Source organism: Lonchura striata, chromosome 1 (genome assembly GCF_050655825.1).
Source record: "Lonchura striata isolate lonStrDom1 chromosome 1, ASM5065582v1, whole genome shotgun sequence".
Classification (NCBI taxonomy): domain Eukaryota; kingdom Metazoa; phylum Chordata; class Aves; order Passeriformes; family Estrildidae; genus Lonchura; species Lonchura striata.
Window position 1 is genome coordinate 33,763,165 of NC_140703.1, and position 16,849 is coordinate 33,780,013.

Sequence of the window (16,849 nt, forward strand, 5' to 3'; positions counted from 1 at the left end):
ATGTGGGTCCTATTTTTTTCACCCTAGTTTGCTGTCCTCTCCCACGTGAAGTTCAACTGCGAATCTCCATACTTGAGGTTGCCCCAAGAATCATCCCTGACCCCTTAAAATGTCAGGCCAGTGTTGTGCCATCCCTTGTCACCCTCTTTCAGGTTGTCAGGCTGTTACGAGGCCCTGGATGGAGGCAACACAGCTGATGCCCTGGTGGATTTCACTGGTGGGGTCTCTGAACCTATCGACCTGACCGAAGGGGACTACATCACCGATGAAGCCAAGCGAAACCTCCTCTTTGAGCGCGTGCTGAAGGTGCACAACAGGGGAGGCCTCATCAGCTGCTCCATCAAAGTAAGCAACATTACCAGTATGGTCACAGTGCCATGGGAATAGGTGTTTTAGGATGCAGTTGTCTTACACAGTCATAAACTTGTAAATTAGATCAGATAAATTGTGGCCAAGGGTTCCGATTTCTGGATGATGGCAAAAGGAGTGAATCCTGAATGTCAACCCTCTTTATTCCTTGTTGCTATGTCCAAGAGCCCACATTCATCCTAGCACCCTTTAAATGCTAGGAGGTGATCCACTCCAGAGAAAGACATTTTGGTGTCTGCATCTGGGCACCTTTACAAATGCTGGTTGCCAGACCTCCCAGCATAACCATTAGGATGAGCTTTATCGGTTGCCAGTATGGGAGCTCAGAGACCTCATGAAGCAAATGAAGAAAAGGGGGAATCCAGCACATAAAATGGCATCTGAGACGTGCCAGCTGGCTTTCTCCCTGACTATTGATGTTCTTCTTTTTGGCTTAAAGACATCTGCAGGGAAATCTGAGTTGCTTTCTTCCCCAGCCCCTGCAGAGGTGGTCATGTCCCCCTGGTCTGAGCACTGTCTGTATCCCCCTGCCAGGCCACATCAGCAGCTGACATGGAGGCTCGCCTGGCCTGTGGACTGGTGAAGGGCCACGCGTATGCAGTGACGGATGTGCGGAAGGTCCGTCTGGGCCATGGCCTTCTGTCCTTCTTCAAGTCGGAGAAGCTGGACATGATCCGCATGCGCAACCCGTGGGGTGAGCGGGAGTGGAACGGCCCTTGGAGTGACACGTGAGTTGGGACGGACAGCTTGCTTCAGTGGGAAATTCTTCCCTGTGAGGATAGTGAGGATAGTGAGGAACTGGCACAGCTCCTCAGAGAAGCAGTGGATGCTCCATCCCTGGAAGTGTTCAAGGTGAAGTTGGATGGGGCTTTGAGTGACCTGGTCTAATGGAAGGTTTCCCTACTCATAACAGGGGAATTATAATAAGATCATATTTAAGGTCCTTTCCAACCAAAACCATTCTGTGATTCTATGATTCCATGTTCGTTCATACTTGTGAAGGATGTTCATAGGTCACCTTTGTACTCCCAGTCTTATTCCATCAAAATGAACACAATCATGAATCAGCCTCTGCCACCACCAACTGCTGTGATGGCTGGGGATAAGATGAGGAACCAAGAGCTGGTGCAACCAAAGCCTTTGGCCAGAGTAAATTTTGTTATCTTTATGGCTAGGGTTGTGATTGTACTGGCCAAATAAAACCTTGCCAGACTGGATTCAACTCCACCAGTCAGGTAGGAAGTTCCAAGCTGTGCTACACTTCCCCCATGTCTGGCAGGTGACTTAACCAGAGCAGCATAGGGACTGGCTTTATACAGTTCTTGTGTCTCAAATTCTTGTGTGTCCCTTACCTCTGAGTAATGATCCTGGTCTCTTCCCACAGCTCTGAGGAGTGGCAGAAAGTGAGTAAAAGTGAGAGAGAGAAGATGGGAATGACAGTAGAAGATGATGGAGAGTTCTGGTGAGTCCCTCCTGGGTTTGTCACCACAGGCCATGACCACAGCATCCTCCCACCCCATGGAGCATGTACATCTTCTCCATGCATACAGCTATCCAGAGAAAACAGTCTTCCAAGCCATAGGATCTCTAGTGAAGCTCCCTACTTGAGCCCATGGGTGTTAGCTTTTGATGACCATGACCCTGAAATTGCAAGGTGCTCTGCATCACTCGGGGGCCAAACCGTTTCACCAGGGTACTGAGAACCTGTCATAAATATGCTGAACTTCACAACCTCACCAGGGAATATTTCAGTACAACATTTACCTTTATGGGGAGAAAGAGCCACTGTGCTGCTTCTCCTACTCCAAAACGCGGAGATCTATTGTTTGAACTCAAGAAGTATTTACTGCAGGCATAAAGAAATGTATCTCCATGTCTTTTGGAGATATTTGATGAATGACTTTTGTTATTCATCAGCCATCAGAGACAACCCACAGTCTCTAACAGGTGATCAGGAAAATCCCTGCAGTGTGCCTTTCCAGGGAATGAAGCAACATAACCCAGTTCTGCCCTTTCCTGACTCAGGATGACGTTTGAAGATTTCTGCAAATACTTCACGGACATCATCAAGTGCCGTCTGATCAACACCTCCTACCTAAGCATCCACAAGACCTGGGAGGAGGCAGTGCTACACGGGGCATGGACCAGAAGCAGTGACCCCTTGAAAAACCGCTCTGGGGGCTGCATCAACCACAAGGATACTTTTCTGCAGAACCCCCAAGTGAGTAATGGAGCAGAGGACCTTCTGGAACCTTCACTTGTGTTTCCAAGTGTTTAACTCTCCTACAGGGACCTAGAAGGCTGAAATGCTACTAGGCCTTTAATAGATTATTTGTGCTTATGGCAATTCTCTGGCACAGTATGACCAGCATCGAGGCCAACTCTATTAACATTATCCTTCTTATCAAGGAGACTGCATCCAAGTCTAGAGCATCTTGGCAAAAGGGAAAAACAAACTGTGCCACAGGGTAGCAATGTTGGCTGGTTCCAGTCAAACAGGGCCAGGAGTAATTTCCAACAATCTGGATGTTGGAATGACCAAATTCCAGTTTTTGTGCCCAAACTTTGATGCTGTTAAATTTACCAGGACAGATGTAGCCCATAGAGCCATTTCCTTCTAGCTTCAAGTTCATCTCCTGGAACAAACTTTTCTGGAGAAAAGGAGGCTCAAGGGGACCTAATAGCTCTCTACAACTACCTGAAAGGAGAGCATATCCAGATGGGATTTGGTCTCTTCTCCCAGGTAACAAGTGGTAGGACAAGAGAAAAAAGCCTCAAGTTGTGCCAGGGGAGGTTTAGATTGAATATTAGGGAAAACTTCTTTACTGGAAGGGTGAAGACATTAGGAGAGGCTGCCCAGAGCAGCACTACAGTTAACATTTCTGGAAGCATTCAAAGGCATGTGGATGTGGCACTTGGGGACACGGTTTAGCTGTGGACTTGGCAGTGCTAGGTTAAGGGTTGGACTAGATGATCTTAGGAGTCTTCTCCAACATAAATAATTCCATACTTGTCCTCTCTGAAATTGGATTCTCATGATCACAAGCCAGGTCCTTTTGAGTTTTTCATCTCACAAGCAGTGGAAGAGTGGTCTGGTCCATTGCAGAAATTGTCATCAAGGATGTGGGAGAGTTGTTTCCAGCTTCCAGCTCTGTATTAGCCTTTTGAAGCCAGGCTGTCCCTGCATGGAGGTGTACTGGGAGAAGCTGATGTTAGATCTGTTAAATCCATCCCCACCCATGCCCAGGGAGCCTGTATTAATAAATATTTCCCTTACCTTCCTCTCTTTGCTTCTAGTATGTGTTTGATGTGAAGAAGGCAGAAGATGAAGTGCTGATTTCCATCCAGCAGAAGCCCAAAAGAACCAGTCGCAAAGAGGGCAAAGGAGAGAACTTGGCCATAGGCTTTGATATCCATAAGGTAGGCTGGGGCTCCTGCATGCTGGCCTGAGTGCCACTGTAAATTTGTTGGCTGTGGAGTGGTACACCAGCCCTGCATGACCAGATCGTTCATTTAAGCATTATCAGGGTGCTTCTGGGGTGCCATCAGCACAGCCTGCCCTCCTCTAGAGAGGAAGAGGGATATCAAAGGGGACAGTATGGACAACAGATAGACCAGAAAAGCTGTGAATGCCCCATCCTTGGAAATGTTCAAAGCCAGGCTGGATGTGGCTTTGAGTAACCTGTTCTAGTGGAAGGTGTCCTTGCCCATGACAGGGGATTGAAACCAGATTATCTTGAAGGTCTTTTCCAACCAGAACCATTCTATGATTCTGTGCAGTTCTTGCTAAAAGGAACAATTAAGTCTTTTCTCTCCAAATGTTGAAATCTCTTAGACTAATCCTTATGTGTTTTTTCTGGGTCCACAATGTTAAGCTGGGATGCAAGAGATGACTCCCTGAGTAAAAATAATTGGGAAAGCCACATCCACACTTGTTTCCCACCCAGCACTGTTGGGGCCCTTTTTCCTGGTTCTCCTATCTCCAGGTCTCCTGGCACTGTGGACTCAGTCTTTGCAATCTTTTCCCCCCCACGATGGATATCAGTACCTTTTCAGCCAGTGTCAATCCACTGACCATCCCGCTGTGGTCTCTGCCCAGGTGGAGTTGAACAGGAACTACCGGATGCACACCCTGCAGCAGAAGGTGGCCAGCTCCATCTACATCAACTCCCGCAGTGTCTTCCTGAGGACAGACCTGAAGGAAGGCCGCTACGTCATCATCCCCACCACTTTTGACCCTGGTCATGAAGGCGAGTTCCTTCTCAGGATTTTCACAGACGTGCCTTCAGATTGCCGGTAAGGAGCACAAGCAGGGATGAGAGGGAATTGGCTCTTTGGAGACAGCCCTGTGCTTTTGATTTGTGATTTTCCTGAATGGTCATAGCCTTGCCTGCAGCTGCTCTTTGGCTTTCTGTTGAGGGTGGTCAAGAGACAGGACATCTTTACAGGTATCCCCACAGACATGCAGAGAAGCTCCCAGATGGGAAAGCACTCCAAACCCAGGTTGAGGAGATTGGAGTGGGGAACAGAGTGGGACAGTGGAGTGAGGAGATTGGAGTGGGGAACAGTGACAGTGGTCAGTGTGTAGTCACAAGATCACAGAATATTCTGAGCTGGAAGGGGTCCACAAGGTTCATCCAAAGATCATCGAGTCCAACACTTAAATGAATGGCCTGTACAGTCCATCATCATGCCAGAGCAAATGCTCTGGGATAAAACTGGGCACCTCTCAAAGGCCACATGCTTTTCCTTGCAGAGAGCTGACACTGGATGAGCCACCACACACCTGCTGGAGTGGGATGTGTGGCTACCCACAAGTAGTGTCCCAGATCCATGTCCTTGCTGCAGCTGGGCTCAAGAATGAGGACTCCCAAGGAGGTACTGGTCTTTCCCTGCCTGTTGTCTGGCCCCAGAGGAGTTGGGAGGTGATTTTTGAAGTGGGACATTGCTGGAATTTATATCATCAGATATTTTTTTGCAGTGGACATGATCTGGGCTACCTAGGTTACTTGAGGCTCTCCCAAAACTTCCCCAAAGCCCTTGGCAGAGGTCCTGTAACAACCCAAGCTTTCCTCCCAAGTATGAGCAGCTGTAAAAGTCAGGAACTGTATTTAAGGGCTTCTTAGTAAGGACAGAGAAAGAGCCTGATGTGTTGGTATTCATTACTGAGGGTTGGATAAATATCTTAACAGCAGAGGGTATGCCAAATTTAGCTCACTTTGGGATGGTGTGGATTTAGATCAATTCTGACATCTGTCACTTTTCCTGCATGGAAGACAGCAGCAGTACTATACCTCCCCTGTGTCCTGCAGCCACACAGAGACACATGGCAAGAGCCCCATGTTCTGTCTGCCTCTGGACCAGGAAACCCAGTGGTAGTGGTGGCTTGTACTAGGAGATTGCTAAGGGATGAAACATCTAGAGGCTATGATTAGAGAAGCAAATACCTTTCCACCATGGAAATAGACCAGACCCTAGCCTTTCTCCCCCATTTCCTGAGTCAAGGATATATGGTAATTGTGGCAAGACTTAGCCAAACATTTTCAAGCTGAATTTAAAATATAAAAATTGAAAAATTAAAAACTCTAAATAAAACCCAATTAAAATTATACTTTTTTGTTTCACCCAATAATTATTATCAGGGCTGCCTATCACTATATCCCTGAAAGTAACAAGCAGGATCTTTTCTAAGCAAAGACTAGTCAAGTATGCTTATTTATCACATGCCACAAAGGGAGTCCTTATACCCTATCTGATGTTTGGGGAGGGAATTTAACCCTGGGCAGGTGTATTTTTCTTGTATTATTCACAACAGGTCAGTGCACCTGTAGCAATGAAGGGAAATCTGTAACCAAAGGTCTCTGAAGTGTTCACAGAAACAAGGAAATTTATCTTTCCTTCAGACAAGAAGACATGTGGATTCTGGAGTCATAAAACATCTTTTCCACAAAAAACCCTTGGGAGTTGCTTTCTTCCAGCTGTTTTCCAGCTGTTCAGCTCCCACCACCAACAGTGTGTTTGGTGTTTTCCAGTGCAGTTACGTCTCTCACGCATCCCAGGCCAGGCCTTATGCACTACTTTGGAAATACTGATTTACAAATAGGAATTTGGCTCTAGCTGATGGAATCTGAGTATTTAATGGGACATCCCAAAAGACAAGGTGTGAACAAGGAAAAACAGCTATGAAATCCAGCAGCTGTGTCTCACCAGGGGAGCCAAGTCCTTACAAACAGAAATCTAGCAAAGAGGTGGTCTGGCAATCAAAATCCCTGGCCCTCAGAAGGGGCTTGTTCACTCCTTCTCATTTCCACATTTCCCTTGGACAAGAAAACTCATCCAGCTGTTTTGTTTCCATCACAGCCACTAAAGTTCATGGGAACAAAATGCATTCTGGCAGTTAAATTTCCATAGCAATAGCTCTTTCTCTACTGAAATTCCCAAAACAAGCACTTGTTTGGCAAGATGAAAGTATTCACTAATGAGGGACTCTTTCCTTCTCCTGGAAGTTCAGGTCCCCTTCAGCTGTGGGCTGGTAATATGTGAACTTGGTAATTTTATCCTCCACCTGGTATTTCCTTGTGTGAGCCTCTTTCTCTTCTCCATGGTTTTATTTCTGCCTGCCTCTAGGAGAGCAAATGCTGAAAGGAGATTTGAGTAGGATGATCTCCTCCATGGAACATTTACTGCAATGGGGAGAAGAGTTTGGGGTGATAAAGGAGTGTTCCTGTAGAATATGGAGGCAAGAGAGGCAGCCCTTTCATAGAATCATAGAATTATTTCAGTTGGAAAAGCCTTCTAACATCATCAAGTCCAACCCTTAACCCAGCACTGCCAAGCCCACCACTAAATCATGTTCCCAAGTGCCACATCTACACATCTTTTTATTTCCTCCAGGGATGGTGACTGTACCACTGCTGTGGGCAGTCTGTTCCAGTGCTTGATGACCCTTTTTATGAATTAGTTTTTCCTAATATCCAATCTAAACTTCCCATGGTGCAATTTGAGGCCCTTCCTTCTCATCATGTTGCTTGTTTCCAGGGAGCAAACCTCCTTACATCCTTCATTCAGAGAGTTGTAGAGAGCAATAAGGTCCCCCCAAGCCTCCTTTTCTCCAGGCTGAGCCTCCCCAGCTCCTTCAGCTGCTCCTTATCAGACTAGTGCTCCATCCAGACCCTTCCCCAGCTTCATAGCAGCTCATTAGCACCAGAAACAATGTCACCTAGTAGAACTAAACCTGAGCCAAACAGCTGAGCTCCACGGACATCATCTGGGGTGTGACAAACCCTTTGGCAGATATCCATCTCCTCTGGTGGGATATGGAGGCAAAGTACTGCATTACATTCTTGGAAAAGGACTCTTAAGGAATTGCAGAAGCTACAACAAAGAAAAAATTCTCTTTTCTCTCCTCAGGAGCTGATCCTTATGTGATCATCAAGTGTGAAGGGCAGAAGGTTCGCTCTCCGGTGAAGAAGAACACGGTATCACCAGAATTCGATGTGAAAGGGCTCTTCTACCGCAAGAAGCCAGGACAACCCATCATTGTTCAGGTAGCTGGCAGGCAACAGTGGGCTGAGGGATGGAGACCCTCTCTCACTTGAGCCCCCCTCCCTCTCCTCACACTGTCCATAGCAGATCTGTTCCCCAGGCTGAGCATCATTAGTTATGCATCTCAACCTCTCACCACCACGGTGACATCTGGTAAATGTCACTGTGTCCTTCACCCCTCTCACTACCAGAATGACACTCCCACACTTCACCACCTCCCTGGCTTCAGCTCAGGGCATGTCCCCAGTAACCCCTTCTCTCCAGTTCATGAAGACTGGCTGCATCCCTGAAGGAGCTGCCCTCATCCCTGTTTTGTTTCCACAGATCTGGAACCACAACTTGATAAGTGATGAGTTCTTGGGCCAAGTGGCGCTCACAGGGGATCCCAGCGACCGGCAGTCAATGCACACACTGCACCTCCAGGACAAGGGGAACAGGAGGTCAAATGATCTCCCTGGAACCATTGCTGTGATGCTCCTCAGCAGTAACATCCTCACTAATGTCTGAGTACTCAAGGATGACTCTTCTGGTGCCACATATGTGAATATAAACATGCACACATACATATACATATATATAGAGAGAGAAACACAGAGCCTACCTGCCATCTGCAAAGTGTATATGAACCATGCATGCATTCCACTCCAAGGAGCCTGTCTTGTGTTTTCAATGTTAAAAAAATGGTGCCTTTTTTGGGGAACCGCAATGATCCTTCTGCTCTGCAGCCCTCCCTGCCCTCTGGCTGCCACGTGCGCTGTGGGACCGCTGTGAGCACGCTGTGTGTCCTGACAGCCAGAGCACGATGCCCTGGGGCTGTTTGTTTACACAGGCTGGCACACACACGTGCCACCACGCACACGTGTGGCCACCACGGTTCCACCAGCTGCTTCAGTGCATCTTCAGTGTGTCTGCTTGGGTTAAGAGTAGTGTGCATGGAGTTGTCTCCCCTGAAATTGCCATGTAATCATTTATCTGTGGAGGCACCACAGCAAAGGAGAAGTGGACAAACAGATCGCGGCCTGCTGGATGATTTTTGGGTATGGGTTTACGTACTGCAACTGCAAGGAAAATGCACCAAGGCAGCCCAAATCCACAGGGGCAACAAGACCAAAGGCTCCATCATTTTGGGGACAAGCTGTCTCCACCCAAGTCTTGTTCAGCCCCACACAACTCTGAGGTATAGAAAGATGTCAACAGCTGTGGTGGGATAACTGTTCTCTGGGCCAAGTTTCTGGTTCAGTCTGGACCCAGCTCCTGTGGGTGTCTCCTGTACTCCCATGGTGCCTGCTGTCTCTATGCCCTCCCCATCCCAAGAGCTCACCCCAGGAGCTGGGGTGGGTTGTCTGCTGGGGCAGTTCAGTGTTTAGGCAAGAGAAAACTCATTACTCTGAAGGCCAAAATGTCAAGTTCAAGAGGTGGAGAGCTTTGCTCCATGGGCTCCATCTGTACTGCTGCCTACAGTGCATCATTTCTCAGTGCCTCGCTTTCTCAAATTCTTTTTAAAAATAGTGGGATTTTAGCTTGTACTAGAGGAGCACTGCTCCCAGTGCAGCCTGAAAATTCTGGGAATATTTAATTCATACCAGTGTCCATCTCTCACCTTTAATTTCCAGTCTCTTATCGTGGAGGATGAGTTGCACAGTCCTAGAGCCAGTGTCACGAGCACAACCCAAATGCATCCTTGGGGATTTAGCTGGGGCTGTGGTCTGCTCCTGATTTCCGTGAAAACTGGATTAATCTTCCTTATTCCACTGGGTGGCAGAATCTGGCTTCTTATAAACCATCCCAGATAAACCAAACAACAACCCATTGTCTGACCTTTCAGCAGCTGACTAGGACAAGTTTCAAACCATTTTTTTTCCCTCCTGTTGTTTGGGGGTTTTATTCATGTGCCTTTAAAGTGGTGCAAGTTAAGGGATTTTTCAGTCACATTTTCTAAGCAAATATTTTGCAGTCACCTGCATGCAAGTGGAAATTAATGCATAAGATAAAATCTTTGACTCTTCCTAAATTTTGACCTGGGCAGAGTCCTTTTCCTGCAACAAAAGTGAACAGGAAAGCCTTTTTCTATAGCAAAGGGTTTCTGCTTGTCCTACTAAATACTCATGTTTGTCCTGCAAGTCTGTTTGGGCTTTTTTAAAAGTCCCTAAAGGTCTGCTAGGTCTGAAACATGGTGAAGTGTTCTCCAAAGTACCTGCTAGCTCAGTTCTTGATGTAACTAGAAGTAAACAGTGCAACTGCATTGATTTTTGCGAGTTGCTTTTCCCCTTTCCTCATCTTAACAGTCCTGCAGTTTAGAGTTTGCTTTTTTACCAAATTTACTTATGTTCTTAGGTCTTGTTTTTCAGGACTTAAAAGCAAGCAGTGATCCCTATGGTGCTCTTTACAGAGCTCAATCACTCCTGGCTTGCACTGAGCACCCTCCAACTCCAGGTGCCACTACTGGGACTAAGTTTGGTTCAGTGTCTTGCAGAATTTTCTTAAATGCTCCTAGTTAGGTAAAGCAACTTTTTGATCCCATAGTCACAGCAAATCCTTGAATTTAGGAAGACCAATTCAGAGATGCTTTGATTTTATCTTGGTTTTGTTTATGAGATTCATCACTGAAAATAAATGGAAGCAGGATTGTATGGTTAGAAGGTGATTTGGGTCTTAGGAGAAGATCTCACAGGCTTATGTTCAGGGATGCCCAAAGATACCTCACCTGGCAGGGGGATGAGCTATTTAGCATTGCAGGAACATGACAGGAGCTTTGCACCATCATCAGCAGATGGAGGTGTCCAGCCTGCCTGCATTAGCCTTGTTTTCTCAGGAAAGCAGGCTATGGATAGCTTCAGCAAAGGAGAGCTGTTTGTCCAGGAGTGGCCTGCCATGTGCCAAATGGCACCATGATCCCCAAGGAGCAGTGCCAAAGCTCACCAAGAAGTTGTGGTGCCCTGGGACCCATGGGCAACCTCCTTCCTCCCTACAGAGAATCAAGCCATAAAGAGAGGAAAGGCAGCTTTTTAATAGTTTCTTTAAAAATCACTCTATATCAGGACCAAATTGTCTTAATATAAGTAATATTTGTCCTTTTTTTTAATGAGAAAAAAGTTTTGGAAAAGTTAAAGCAGAAGCCTTCTTCCCCTACATTTCCACTGGGAGAACAAAAATTACCTTTCTTACTCTTCTTTTTCTCTTATTTGTAGAGCAGGTGAGGGAGGGGAATTATTACCATTCCTATTGTTGAAGCCTTTTCTCTTTGAATGAAGTGAACAGAAATATTCAGGGGGTTTGGGAGTTTTTTTGATTTTTTTTTTTTTTTTGAGAAGAGGGCAGATCTGAAAAAAAACACTTTCCAGTCCCTCATGAGTGGGATAGGACACATGTCTGATTTATTTCACATTTCTTTTGTTAATCATTTCAATGGTTGCAAGCAGCCTGGCATTACACTCTGTGAGATCCATTTCTTTTTGATATCTGCCTGTTAAAACAGGCTGTGACTTGTCTTCATCTCCAAAGGCACTGACGTGTCGTGCTGCACGAGATCAGAGAATGTTGGAACAGAAAGTCAACATTGTACAGCTGTAAACCTCCTATAAATAAATAAATTGTGTATATTTTATTCAGACTCCTTGCTTTTGGACTGCTGTGTTCTTCCAGGATGCTTTTGGTGGGCACAAGGTGGCTCTGCAGAGCCTTTTGAATTTGCTTGGTTCACCAAACTCCATGCAAATTATTTTCTCTGTAGACTTTGAGACTGAAGCAAGGTGATCTGCATGACTCTTTCACACAAGGTTACACTCACATTTGCTGAGAAAATCCACAGTGGGAATGGTAACCTCCTCTGGCTATAAACCTTTGCATCCTATGCCTCAGACTCACCGCAGTGCAGGGAACTTGGTTTTTTTTGAGCCACACCTGACTTGGTAAAGAGCTCTGTAGATTGCTGAAAAAATAAAAGGTGGTGGGGGAGGGGAAGAGAGTTTATGGCCAAAGTAGAAGGAAGTGGTCTTTGGATGGCTTTCCCTCAGAACACAAACCTGCACAATGCATATTTGAAAAGCCTGGCCCTGCCCATGGGAATCTCCAGTCTTGCTGCTGTAACACACAGACCCAAATCTTTGGCACTGGGATCTTTCTTCCATCTCAGCTTCCCTCCACCAGCTGCCTGTGCTCAAAGGCTTTGCAGCATGAAGGAGCTGTGTGCCTCTGCAGCCCACCCTTAAGAGCCTGGAGCAGACATCTGGAAAAAGCCCTTTTATTGTGGCCTGGAGGAATCTTCCCAGACTCTTCAGCTTCTGGGATCATCCTCTGGGACAAAATGTGTCACCAAATAATACACAGAGAATGAGCATCCTACTCCTCTGCCTCCACTACTGAAATATCCTGTAAGGACCTTTCTTAGGGGGAAAGCCTTACAAACACCTCAGTCCCCCAAACATCCTGACATTCTAGAGGATGACCTGAGCACTAGATCTGGCTGGGCACCTATGAGGCTGTGATGCTTGGTACTGGACATAGCACAGGAGCTCTGGTGTAGACCAGGTGCCTTTGCTGAGTCTGGCTTTGTACACATTCTAAAAAAAAATATATATGCAAGCCTGGATAAGCCACAGACCATCATGTAGGCATGGAGGTTGTGCTTTCCCACCAACATCCACACCTCAATTTTGCTGGTACTGGGGCAGTGGGCTTTCAAGTGTAAGTTGCTTTGCAGCCCTGCCTGTGTCTTCTGGTGGTGCACAGCAGCATGGAGAGGGGGGCTCTGGAACTGGTGTGGGACCTCAGCACGTCACTGGAGAGATGTGCAGAGACTGCACGTTTGGAAACCAGCAGCAAGTAATAGAGTAGAGCCCAGCTCCAAGCACAATCCAGCCCAGGCACACCAAGGGTCCTGCAGCATCTACTCATCCCTCCAGCATGGTCATTTGCCAGGGATTTCTGCTCAGAACATTGGTTTCATATAATTTCATATTAGTTTTCATAGGGGGCTTTTTAAAGGGCTTTTTGTAAGGGCATGTTTTGAAAGAACAAATGGGGAATGGCTTTGAAGTGAAAGAAGATGAGGTTAGATGAGATATCTGGAAGAAATTATTTACTGTGATCTTGGTGAGGCACTGACACAGATTGCCCAGAGATGCTGTGAATGTGACATCCCACCCATGGAAGTGTTCAAGGCCAGGCTGGATTAGGCCTTGAGCAACCTGGTCTGGTGGAAGGTGTCCCTGGCCATGGCAGGGGCTGGAACTAGATGATCTTTAAGGTCCCTTCCAACCTAAATCACTCTGTGATTCTGTGATTCTGTGATTCTACTATTCTATGATTCTATGATAAATTGGAAGTTCAGCATCTGCCTTTGACCTGAAAGAGCATCTTCACGGAGGAACAGACATCCACCCGATGCTTGAAAGTTGGTGCTGAAGTATTTCTTCTTGTACCTGGATCCCCTATAGCCATGATCTTCCCACCAGGATCCACTGGATCCTGGATACATTCACTGCCATTTGAGCCTCCTGCCACTCAAAAGGATGAGGGATTTCCAGCAGGAAGGGCTGCAGAGATGGAAGGGCCTTCAGCAATGAGATGGGTTTACTGCCTGTCCCTCAGAATGTTCAGGTGCTGCCACATCCTTGGCCAATAGCCCAGGTTAATACCAAGGATTGGCCATTGAAGTTTGCTCTGTGCAGCTGTCCAAAGGCTCCTTGCACTCTCCAAATGCCACCTCCAAACCCAGTGGTGCAGTCAGGAAGCAAGTCCAGCCCTGTGTTCCTGGCAGAGCCTCCCTCACTGCCTCTCCACGCATGCATGGGTCCTGTTGGGCACAAGGCAAGGCTGCCCAAGCCATTCCAAGCACAATGGATGCAGTCCAGAGCAAAGCCCAGATGCAGCCAGAATCTGCCCTCACATCCACACCAGCTATACTGACACAGGGAGGAGGGCTGGAGTGACCCTCGGCATGGCCCCATGGTCACACATCATCCGTCCCAAGCTTAAAGTCAGCTCAGTCAGTTCACAGCTGAGGGCTGGGCATCAGCTGGGCATTTCTAGGGGCTGGGGAAGGGACCAGGTCACTGTGCTGTGACTTCTACATTTTGAGAAGAGTTCCCAGTTAGCTTTGAAGCAAGGAGGCACCCTTTTGTTGCTCTTTATTTCTGTAATATCACAAAAAAATTGCATTCAGTCAAGTCCCAGGAGGATTTCCAACTCCCTCATTCCAAAGTGGAGATTAGAAACAACTTTTATGATAACACTGCAAATAAAAAGGTTTAGTTTGCACCTTTCACTATACAAAATGAGAAGCTTTATACCTAAGTAAGAAACTTCAGTGGCGTTTCATAGCACAATTAAAATCCAACCCCACCTTTCTCAGGAAGGAAAAAAGACACTAGCCCAGATTTGGGCAGGGAGTCACCAGGTCAAAGTTAAGCTTCTAGGCAAAATCTGAGCTCTGAGTTTCCTGGTCCTCAAGTGTTTTCCTGTCCCAGTTTTCACATTTACAAGTGCACAAGGCTGGTGCATTTAAACAAGGATGCCTGTCAGCTCCTGGCCTCACCCCACAGGACCTCAGTACTGTCCCCTGCACAGCCCAGAGATCTCTTTGCACAGGGCTGGAGGACCTTTCCAGCCACACTTTTTCCTAGGGGTCCATCAGGGCTCTGCACAACGAGGACTTGAAACTGCACCTAAACTTGTAGCATGAGTGCCATGAAAATATTTTACATGAGCAGATAGTGATAGGAAAAGGGGGTATGGATTTAAACTTAAAGAAGGGAGATTTAGATTAGATACTGGGAATAAATTTTTACTGTGAGCATAGTGAGGCACTAGAACAGGCTGTTTGCCCGGAGAAGCTGTGGATACCCATCCCTGGAAATGTCCAAAGGTTCAGAGCAGCCTGGTCTAGTGGAAGGTGTGCCTGCCCATGGCAGGGGGCTGAACCGAGGTGATCTTTCAGGCCCGTTCCAACCCAGGCCATTCTATGATTTCATGGTACCATGAACCATAGACTCCAGCAGACTCCAGCGCTGCAGCGGGAGGCATCTTTGGAGAGCGGGGATGTTACGGGAGCGCGGCGCTCGCGGCTCCCGGGCTGGAGGTACCACAGCACGCTCACACCCACTCACACCCCACCCCACACCCACACCCACACCAGGGGCTGGCTGCAGCCCGGCTCCTCCCCCGCTAAGAGGCTCAGGCAGGGCAGCGCTGCCCGGGCTCGGTGCTGGCGGCAGCGCGGCTCCGCGCCGGGCACCGCGCCCCGTCCCCGCCGCCGGCCCCGGCCATGCCCCGCTAAGGTAAGGCGGAGCGGGCGCCCGGGGGAGCCGGGGGATGCTCCGCGTGCTGCAGCGGGGCTGCGATGGGCGCGGGGGGATGCGGAGGGGCGCGGTGCGGCGCGATGGGCGCGATGGGTGCGATGGGCGCGATGGGTGCGATGGGTGGGGGTGCCCCCGGCGGGGCTGCGGGCAGCGAGTCGGATCAAAGCTGGGCAAGAGGCTGCGCTCGATGGGAGGGGGGAGAGACACGACGCAGACCTGCCAGCAGTGCCCAGCAGCCCCGAGCCAGCTCGGCTCCTGCAGCATGGATTAGCGGCTCGGTAATTTCTAGCTGCTGCTTAATGTGGCTGGGGTCACCTAGCAGGGAGCTGGAGTTCGTGTGCAGCCCTCCAGCCCTTGGCTCCACAGCCCTTTCACATCCAGGGATACCTCTGGCTGTGCTGAAACATGGGGAGGGGCTTTGGGGGATGTCCCTGCTACATGGATCCGCTGGCAGCGCCACAAGACCCCAGGTGTCCTCCCAGTTCGCTTCATCCTCTCCCTGCTTTCACGCAGCTCCACACACACCATTGAGGTGGATAAAGCACAACCTGTGGTCAGGCAGGTGCTGCTCTTCAGGGAACAGCACAAGTTTCCCTGGCTGCAGCATAGCAAAGATTGTGCCCAGGCTGGTTTGTTGGGGTGTCTCCTGGGTCACACCAGTGCTGGTAAGCAGCATCCAGGACCTTCCAGGATATTTAAATTATTAGGACCATCCCTGGGAAGGGACTGAGGCTTGATATGGGATAGGCAATTCCCACAAAGCAGTTTTCATTTTGCTGCCCGGTTCGGGAGTATGATGTTTTGTACGTGGGCTGTGCTGGACCAGCTGAGCACAGTACCAAAGAAAAATCCCAGGATTTCCTAGAGTATTTACAATTACACTAAGAGAAGTGGAACTGGCATATGTTGGTGTCTCTGGGAAGATTGGGGTGTATGGTGGAGGACCTGTCATGTAGGCAAAATGGAGGGGGGCAGGAGTTTGAAAGGCAGCACACCACTGTGTCTACAATTGCCTGGTTGCCCCTTGTTGTTAAATCTCCCCTGCAGAAGGAGGTGGCAGACACTAGAGATGGTTTTCTCACAGCCCTAGGCTGTGGTGTCGGTACGAGTGTGAGTGCGTGAGTGCTTCTCTCCATAGTCCGGGCAAAAGGATTTTCAAGAACCAACCCTGTGGGGTTGACCTATGCATTACATAAAGATGGCAAGGACATGGTTGTTGCAAGCTGACTCCTCACCCATCCTTCACTATAGGATGCTATGGGTCTTATTCTTCCCATGAGGTGGGGGACTGCAAGCTCCCAGCACTGGTAGTGTGAAGGTATGGAATGGATTTGCAGCTTTGACTGAGCTTTGCCAAAGCTGCAGTCAGAACCTGCATCCCTGTGAGACCCTGTGAAGCCTCCTCCCTACCCTGTGCCTGAACTGTCCCAGGGTAAACCAAAGAAGGGCAAAAAATAAAATCTGTGACAGCACTTCTCTCCTGTTCATTGATGGTCAAAATTGTTTTCACCTGTGGCTTTGCAATCTCTGAGCCCTTACAATTCCCAAATATGTGTATCTAAATTGTGTTTAACTTTGTGGTGATGGCCTGGTTCAAACTGTCCTTCTTCTCACCCTGACCTGTTTGAAAGCATTGA

The 16,849-nt window shown here is 48.1% G+C and overlaps 2 protein-coding genes across 5 annotated transcripts in view; both read left to right on the forward strand.

Annotated features, from left to right (window-relative positions):
- Nucleotides 1-11,524, forward strand: part of CAPN5 (calpain 5) — a 57,908-nt gene extending 46,384 nt beyond the window's left edge. For both annotated transcript variants that reach the window (XM_085574176.1, XM_077781290.2), the window contains exons 5-13: nucleotides 153-345; nucleotides 904-1,097; nucleotides 1,754-1,831; nucleotides 2,395-2,590; nucleotides 3,667-3,789; nucleotides 4,469-4,665; nucleotides 5,126-5,247; nucleotides 7,780-7,916; nucleotides 8,239-11,524. In XM_085574176.1, the coding sequence (XP_085430302.1) occupies nucleotides 153-345; nucleotides 904-1,097; nucleotides 1,754-1,831; nucleotides 2,395-2,590; nucleotides 3,667-3,789; nucleotides 4,469-4,665; nucleotides 5,126-5,247; nucleotides 7,780-7,916; nucleotides 8,239-8,421 (1,423 nt within the window). In that variant the 3' untranslated portion in view covers nucleotides 8,422-11,524. The remainder of the gene's footprint in view (nucleotides 1-152; nucleotides 346-903; nucleotides 1,098-1,753; nucleotides 1,832-2,394; nucleotides 2,591-3,666; nucleotides 3,790-4,468; nucleotides 4,666-5,125; nucleotides 5,248-7,779; nucleotides 7,917-8,238) is intronic.
- Nucleotides 11,525-15,089: 3,565 nt separating this feature from the next.
- The window catches only part of MYO7A (myosin VIIA), a 97,541-nt gene continuing 95,781 nt past the window's right edge, over nucleotides 15,090-16,849 (forward strand). For all 3 annotated transcript variants that reach the window (XM_085574139.1, XM_085574147.1, XM_085574141.1), the window contains exon 1: nucleotides 15,090-15,191. The gene's annotated coding sequence lies outside the window, so the exon portion shown is untranslated. The remainder of the gene's footprint in view (nucleotides 15,192-16,849) is intronic.